Below are 9,025 nucleotides of genomic sequence, written 5' to 3'. Positions count from 1 at the left end.
GGCTTTGGCGTTATCACGGTCCAGGTTATTTCAGTTGGAACAAAGTCAACAATGGAACAAATGATGCTGCTGAAGCCGTGTCAACTGAAAAAGCCACTGTTGAAGAAGAAACTCTACCTGGTTTTGAGAAGGAAAACAGTGAAGCTGTTAATGAAGCTACTACCACTAATGGGACATTTTCTGATGGAACAGATGAATCCCATGTGAAACAGAAGCCAACATGACGAAGATCAGTACGAAATAAGAAGCGTCCTATAAAATTAAGAGACTTTGTTGAATTTTAATTTTTGTGTTTGCAAATTCTGTACATTTAATTAAGTTATTGTTAATTATCTATTGGTGTAATGTAAGTGGCTATTGTTCGGGACGAACAATACTAAGGAATGGGCAGTGTTACGTCAGTGGAAGTCGCATGATGCTGGGGTTTCTCGAATTATCGGGGAGCCCCACGAATGTCTGAGTGTTTGCTAGACACCCTATTTTTTAGTATATAAGCCTGGCAATAAAAGTCAACGATATATAGATAGATATAGATAATTGAGTCAACCGAACGGTTGTGACTGTGGAAATTCTGTGTATTACAAAGTTGTATCGAGAAAGAATAAACTGGTTTTAATTAAGAAAGGACTTGTATAGCTGAAGTTCCTCAGAAAGAATTTATACCAGAAATTAACAAACAAGCAGATATGTAACAATGTGTTAACTCACACATCTGTCTTTTCACCTTCTCTATCCATGAACCTCTTGATACTTAGATTAACACAGCTGTATCTTCTATTCACTGGAAATCATACTCTAGTAGCACTGCATTTGTGAGTGTTTTTAGACAAGGATATCTCTATATAGTCTTGCAAAGAGGATGAACATGATGCTTAAACAGGGTATAAACTTATGTGATTACTTAACTATAAAGGTGCATATACTGATTAACTTCACATGTGATACATAAAATATAGCCTAAAGTGGCTCAGCAGTAAGTTAGCAAGACTTATAATGCTAAAAACTGGGTTTTGATACCCATAGAGAGCACAATACAGATAGCCCATTGTGTAGTTTTGTACTTAACAACAAGTTTAGGAACAAAAGATATTCAATTACGAGGAACCCACTTTAAGATTAATAATGCTTGAAGGTGGCTTGATAATGACAAAACCTTGTCAAAACGTTGTACATTTGATGTTATGTTAAACTTATATTAAAGTTTTTCTTCATTACCCATTCAAGCCGTCTCCAACCATTATATTGGCAATGCGTCTACTTTTCGGTTTCGGTTACGAATTTTATTTATTTTATTTATTTTTTTTAGTATATGTTTCATCATTAGCATTGCCAAGATTTATATAAGTAGTTTTAAAATCATAGCAAATTATCATACACAAAATATAATTATAATTCGTTGCCTTCTCATACAATATATAAATTTCACTGAGTAACTTATTGGATAAGCATGAAATCTTTCCTGAATATGAATATATTTTCAGACCTCAAAAATTAAAAGAGCCTTTTTGTTTATTGTGACGATAATGGCGAGAAGTAGGCTTACGTATAACTACGATTACGAAGCAAAACAAACTGCTAATGCATTTGCAGATGAAAACCGTACTACTGATACTAGTACGAATATAGATTTTGCTGGACTTAAAAACTTAGATGATGTAATTAGTGCTTATAACGAAATATGTCGAGAAGAGGTAAGTGCATCATTGAATCAGTGCTAACTTTTTCGTCTAACTTCCAAGGCTATTCCTCGCAATATAGTGGTACTGCGGTTGTGACACTGACAAGACACTATAGAATTAGAATGTAGAAAACTTTATAGTTATACTAATAGTAATAATAGTTGGTACTACTTGGATCAGGCCTTAATTTATGATAACATCAACCCATCTAAATGAAACTGAAAGTATAACTAGGCATTAAAATTAATTTGCCATTGCAGTATATACTATTCTGCTAGTCACTAAATATATTGTAATTTGTAGTAGATTAAAAATAAATCGGAAAACTGAAAGAAAGGAACTAAACATTTATTTTCACTTTCAGTGACATTTTGTATTGCATCTAATTATTTAAATGCTTTATCTCATTCTGGTATAGGTTTGAATTTAATGGGTTTTAAATGCCATATTTTATACATTTACATACAGTTCAAATTTACTAGTGGTTCTTTCACTGTCAGTAGTACAACTGTTTGGACTTCTGTTGGCCCATACGTTCATTTGTCCTTTCAGTATGTTCTGTGTTAGATGAGCAATATTTACATTTTCTTTTTAGGATAAAGCTAAAAAAGAGCTGGAAAACTTACTTAATCAGCAACCTCATTTGGAAGCCAAAGTTATGTCTCTTCAGAGAATGCTGTATGTATGAAAAGTTTGTATTTAATGTAGTTCTTATGAGTAGTTTAACATTTTTTTATAAAGTAAATCAGTTCTAGAGAAAAATGCTCTTTATAAAAATTTTATTTGGTCAAATACCCTTATTTTACCTACCTGTGGAAGCTAATTTTTGTAAAAACAATATCAACACAAACTTCATTTTAGATAGAAGTTTAAATAAAATTGAAACACATGCTAGAATGTTTTATAATCACATTAATCATTTAGTTCCAGATTGAAAGAAGTACCTTCAATCTCAACTAAATAAAAATTACATTTGTTAGCAAACACTCATTGTGCTATCTACAGCATAACAGTAATCAGTATTTTTTTAACTTTTTTTTTACTTAAAAGTTTTATAAATACGTGTTTATTGTATGTTTGGTCAGGTTCAGATAAAGCATTCTTTTTAATGTGCATTGTAATGAGAGGAACTCAATTCTCTAATATATCTAATATTGAGTTGTAATAGAATAATTGTGACAATGTCATATAAAAAACTCAAAACACACAAACTTAAATATTAAACTAAAATTCATGTAATTTAGACCTCTGTTTTTTGTCTTTACTTGTTTTTACTGTATTTAGTGTACTGCTGGAAATAAAATCAGTGGTTTAGTGTTTTATTTATCATTTAGTAGTTTATTTAATTCTATTATATGTCTAATAAAAACACAATGATTCAAATTTGCTTGGAATTACCAAAAACAACCTAAGTTAAAAGACTTATACTGGTTCTTCTTGAATGCATTAGTAACAGCAGAATGCTTGGAAAATCCATATTATTATGTGACTATTTATCATTACATTTAGGCCAAACCTTCAATTAGTTCATACAGATGCCAAACAACTATCTAGTATGGTGGCTTTCACCTCAACATTAGCAGAAAATATAAGTAGTAAAGTTAGACAGTTGGATTTGGGTAAGGTATGTCACTCTTATTATGATCACAGCTAATTAAGTTAGTACTAAAATTTGCTAGTTGGAAAATTCAATATTTGGAAACAGTAATGTTACCAAGAATTATATGTGTAAGAATTTGAAAACCAAGAAAGATTTAAACTACTCTAGAACTGTGTATGCATGTATAGTAATTAAAAATATAATATAATAATGTAAATAAAAATTTTGTTTGCAAAAAAGGTTATTTCATGGTTTTGCCTTTTAATATATTATAAAGGCAAGGATGTATATTTATATATGGTTAAAAATGGACAAATATAGAGTTATTTTGGTCAATGCAGTTATATAGTTTAGGTTATGTTTGATTGACAGAAAATCTTAATCTGATTTTAGAGTCGTGTTAGCGAATGCATGCAGAGAGTTGAGGATATATTGGACTTGAAGTTCTGTACTGATGGAGTGAGTACAGCATTAGAAAATGAAGATTATGAACAGGTAGAGTAACATTTGACTATCTTGATACACTTGTCTCGCTAGCCCAAATTCACGAGTATATCATGAACATAGTGTTTAAGGACAACAAGGTACCTTTTGGTTAATATAGGCCATCCTATCCAATAAACTAGGCTTAAAGAACAACTCGGAGCCAGCCCTTATCATTTAAATATTTATCAAGCTTTCTTTAAACTCCCTTAAATTACTGCATTCACCACCCATAAAGGTAACCCAATCCAAAGGCCAACCACCCTTTTAGAAAAATAAAACTGTCTTAGCTAAGGTTTTATTTTTAATTTTTCTGTTTAAGAGTCTCTTTCATTTAGTTCATATTTAATTGTTTAACAGATTGTATGTTTATAGAATTACCAAGTTTCAGTGGATTATAAGTAAACTTAATTTTAATAAATCAAACTTTCTATTATTTATTATTTTTATTATTATTCTATTATTTCTCTTTAACATGCTTTAGGCAGCAGCTCATATTCATAGGTTCCTGAGTTTGGACGAGTCTGTGTTGAGAAGGTCTGCTGCAGATAGTAATGAAGGTAAAACATCATGATTGAATAATATGTTTAAGTGATATTTTGCTTATTTTCTAAAGTCGTGATTAAGCTCTTGTCCTTAAATCACAAAATAGGGTGTTTTGTAGTTTTCTTTGTTTTCATTTGAAGATTGAATAAAGAAATAGCTATATTTGCTCTAAATCCAATCATACATTTCTACTGTATGATGAGGAATCTTAAGTGTGCACTTTATTTTGCTAAGAATTAGGATATTTTCATTATTTTTTATGATTTTCTGTAGTAAGTATCAAGTACTTTATCCGGTTTTAATTATTTTTGTACAGAAGTTTTAAGAGCTTATTATTTAATCCCATGTTTGTTAGTTTTTTGAATCTGTTGAAAGTTATGAATGTTACTGCCTTTTGAAGGAAGTAGCTTGGAAGAAGCTTTCTCCAGGCTTCATGAAGCTGAATTCAAACTGAAGACTATAGTCATGCAGAAGTTTGATAAAGCAGTGTGTGATGGTGATGTGGCTTCAGTTGAGCGTTTCTTCAAAACTTTTCCACTCCTGAACCAACATACTGAAGGATTGAAGAAGTTTTCTACCTATTTGTGTTCACAGGTGTGTTTTGTGCTTGTTGATGTTTTTATTTTTAATGTTCCTATATGTGCTTTATGCATATATTTCCCATATGCTAGTGTTTTTTCAAAGAAGGACAGGTGATGAACATGTTAATCTGGAATGCACATACCAAAATAAAATAAAATAATAAAGCTGTCAGGCATAAAAACATTTATTGACTGTTTATTTATATATATACTTTCTAAACTGGCATCAAGAAGCACAGTTATTTAGCTCTAACATCAGGACTGTAAGGATTACCAGCAAAATGTGTATTAGACAATAAACAGCCATTAGTGAGTGAAGCATTTTCTGATACGATAAATTACCTCCTCTCACAGATATAGCTATTCTTGTTCAGTGCTGCCCTCTGTATGCAATTTTTTCACATGCTTTGCACTCCCACGTTCTCCACGATCATCATGGTTCAACTGCATCTCGCATGCAAATTATCATGCAACTACCTTCCACCAATAGGAGTGCGACACACCTTTTTGACGTATGAGACTCCTATTCGATTCTACCAAACTATCACTTTTTGTTTGGCAGTGCTATTATCAAGATATTTTTTTGTTTGTGCTCTCTTCCCACATTTTTGAAAATTTCATAGAAAATGGAAATATTTTTCTTTTCTTTTTTTCTATGGGTTTACTCCACTTTAACAGTTTTAAGAGATAATTTACCTTTATTGTTCTTAACTTTTTTTTATATTTTTACAGAAGCTTATGTTTCCACACAGAATTCAGGTGGCGGTATTTGACTGAGGAATTGTTGGCTTTAATTTGTCGGGAGATTAATCGTTATATGAGTTAACCTTCACTGGGCCTTGGGTTTGGGAGCCACACATTTTGAATATGATTCGCTGACTTCAGAGAGATAAACTGTAATACTGTTATAGATTTTTGAATATTTTTTTTATATTTATATTATTATTTGTAGTTCTTTGGGTTCAATAACATAAGTTAGATTTGAAAATACTTTTGTAAGGTTAGGATTTTAAATAAGAGCTTAGTGATATTCTTTGTACTACAATGTTAGATTAGGCTTAACAAGTGTCTTTGTTATTTTAGGCTTACCTGTAATTCATCTAACTGGTAAATCATAAATTAGGTTAAATATATTGTTTTCTTCAACACATACCATCTAATAAATTTGTTATTGTTAATACAAACTTGCTTACTTTTACAATATAATGACTATTTCATTTTTATAATTATTTATATTTTATACTTCTTACTATTAATTTAGTTTGTGAGGACCCCTGGGTCCAGGGTCTGCCCTACCTTCTTCTCCCAATATGGCTTGCCTTCCTCCTAAAACTGCCAAACCTGTTTGGGATGACGTAGATTTTGACAGTTTTTCTTCATCTGATTATGACATACCTTCCCAGACCTTTACAGTGGAGTTTTCTAGGCCTACCTCAGGCCCTTTTTAGACATGTTTCTTAGTATTTCATTCCCCTCCTTCTCCAGATTTTATGGTTCATGCTGAGCCTTTTTGTCCCTCGTTTGAGAGAGGGTGCTTGCATGCCTCACCCTCCATGGACTTTGGTTCATTTTGCCGTAGGTTCCCATTAGGCTGATTGTTGCTGTTTTTTCTTGATTCTCTGCAATTAGAATCTCTGTTGCCTGTATGGGGTCAGATTCTGATAATCCTATACTTTTATTCCTTGCCACATTTTCCAGCCTTCATCTTACCCTTTAGACTCTCCTACAGGAATTGTCCACCATACACCTCCTTTCTGAGGCATTCCACTTATATTTTGGGGATTTTTGTGAGATACCTTCCCCCCCCTCCTTACCTCTATTTTGGGGCGATTGCCATCTTCGGCTCTTTTCTTACACACGTTTGGGATATTCTGTGGTAAACACTGACTTGTAGCAAGTTCATTTATCATCTACTTCGAATTGGGACTTACGAACGACTCTTTTTATTCACCAGTCATTTGTTTTTTGGGGGGTGGGTACTTCTGTGACTTTAGCATCACGTGGGGTGTCTGTGATGCAACATTACTTTTTTTCTTTTTTTGGTTGTTCGTTTGTGTCATTCTGAGCTGTTGCAATCTTTATTTATGTTCCATGTTCTGCACCTTCCTGTCATTTACCTGTCCTACCTCTAAAGATTCCTCCATTAGTCGTGTATTCTCGATGTAGATTGGAGTTCTGTGATTGATCTGTCCCACTTCAATTACTTATTTGTTCTTTCTCATTTTAATATGTTGTCTTTTATCACACTCTGGTGGGCAATTTCTCCAGGACTAAGGATGACCAAAGTAGATGTTTCATATTCTGATACCCATCTTCCTATTTTTCATCTCTCATGATGCTATCTTAAGTTTCTTTACTACGGGGTTGGGTACAAGTTTTATGCCTTTCCCTTCCAGCTTGTTTTGGATCCGTATGTCTTTTGTCGGCTGGTCAGAGTTTTACCTGACTTCAGCATGATGGGGGATTGTACTTACACCACAACCTGGTCGTCTGACTTCTGTTAGCTCACTCTGAACTGGGGTTGTCACAACATACGCATCTGCTTCTTACACACACACAGCTCTGATGGCTGGAGAAGTCTTTCCCACTACCTACCTAACAATTTTGTCTTTGTTGGGCATCTTTTTCAACACCCAACTCTGTCGGGCCCATCCTTTTCCTCTTTGACTGCATTTGAAGGTGCTTTCAGTTATCCATACCATTTCTGTTAACTATCTTACCATGTTAACACCCAGGAATGTCTGGCAGTCCAACATGTTTTGGTTCACTTTCCTCCTCTTATCAGGATTCGACTAATCATGACCCATTCCGACAATTTGACGGTGGTGGCTTATAACACTCACCAAAGGGGCACCTATTCTAGTTCCCTTTGTGATCAACCTTGGATCTCCTTTTTGGGCCATCACACTTTACATACATCTCGTGGCATGTCTTGTTCTGGGTGCTTTCAAATTCGTTGTGAATCACCTTTCCAATCTCAATACACTTCATCCCATGGAGTGATCTCTCAATTACTCTGCCTTTAGTGGGGTACTCCTCAGAAGGAAGCATATACCTTTTTCGTCAATTCCAAGGTACCTCTTTTTTTTTTTTGTTCTCCCATTCCTCATCCACCCACCCTGGCTGTTTATGCATTCAGTCAGGTTTGGGAGCAGTTTATACCTTTATTTTTCTCATTTCATCCCTCATCTTCCCTGGGTGATTTTGTTCATCCATGCCACTCCGTGTCAGGTATTTCTAATTGCTTCTTCTTGGCCTGCACAGGTCTGGTTTTCTGTGCTGCTTCAGCTCCATTTGTTTTTTTTTTTTTTGTTATGGATCAATTTTTCCTCACCTACACTTTGGCAGCTCGGGTGGAACGTTCTTCCTTTTTTGTCATTTTCTTTTCCTTCCATCTACCACTTTTATTCCCAGTGAGATCTGGATGGCCTTCTCTGTTGTGTATATGCTCTTGGTTGCTTCATTGCCTTCAAGGCTTCTTTCCGTTGGTTTCCTTTCCACCAGTTTCATTTCCTGGTACCACTCCTCTCTTTGTGACTTTTTTTCCTTTTTCCCTTACCACTTGGATTTGGCTTTTGATTCCCATTGGTTTATTCTTCCTTGTCTCTTTTTTCCCATAATCCATTCCTGGTGTCTTCACTCTGATTAGGTGCCTTACATTTTATCTGCATCTTAACCCCATTGTACATTGGAGGTATTTCTTCCATTGAGCACTGGGATTACACCTCATATGTTCATCTCCCATTATCTGCTTCGGATAGCTGTTTCTTCCTCATCAGGGTACCATCTTCTACCTGTTGCCATCTTTCACTCTTCATTGAGACTGTGACTGGTTAAGTTACTTTTTTTATATATATACCTTTTATTTTTCAGGGACATGTCCCTTTTTTCTTCAAGGATCCCATTCTGTGGCTTGTGTTGCTAGTCCAATCTGCAGTGTAAGGCCATGATGACGTAACACTTATAATTTCCATAACCACAAAACTTACACTGTTGAGATGGGGTGTTCCACAAGTTCGCTTATAGGTTTTTTCCTCATGATATATTTGCTTCATTAATATACCCGTTCTGGACCGTACTAACCCATACAACTTCATGGGTAAAGCATAAGATAGCTGCCCATCCCTGCCATTCCT

At 34.3% G+C, this 9,025-nt stretch overlaps 1 protein-coding gene across 1 annotated transcript in view; it reads left to right on the top strand.

The window, feature by feature from the left end:
• The first annotated feature begins 1,391 nt into the window (after nucleotides 1-1,391).
• The window catches only part of LOC106470610 (conserved oligomeric Golgi complex subunit 4-like), a 36,272-nt gene continuing 28,638 nt past the window's right edge, over nucleotides 1,392-9,025 (top strand). The window contains exons 1-6 of the mRNA XM_013931177.2: nucleotides 1,392-1,691; nucleotides 2,275-2,357; nucleotides 3,189-3,303; nucleotides 3,673-3,774; nucleotides 4,247-4,322; nucleotides 4,709-4,902. Of these exons, the coding sequence (XP_013786631.1) occupies nucleotides 1,524-1,691; nucleotides 2,275-2,357; nucleotides 3,189-3,303; nucleotides 3,673-3,774; nucleotides 4,247-4,322; nucleotides 4,709-4,902 (738 nt within the window). The 5' untranslated portion in view covers nucleotides 1,392-1,523. The remainder of the gene's footprint in view (nucleotides 1,692-2,274; nucleotides 2,358-3,188; nucleotides 3,304-3,672; nucleotides 3,775-4,246; nucleotides 4,323-4,708; nucleotides 4,903-9,025) is intronic.

Source organism: Limulus polyphemus, unplaced genomic scaffold (assembly GCF_000517525.1).
Source record: "Limulus polyphemus unplaced genomic scaffold, Limulus_polyphemus-2.1.2 Scaffold106, whole genome shotgun sequence".
Taxonomy (NCBI): Eukaryota; Metazoa; Arthropoda; class Merostomata; order Xiphosura; family Limulidae; genus Limulus; species Limulus polyphemus.
Note: the sequence above shows the minus strand (reverse complement) of the source record. Positions and strands in the feature narration are given on the sequence as shown.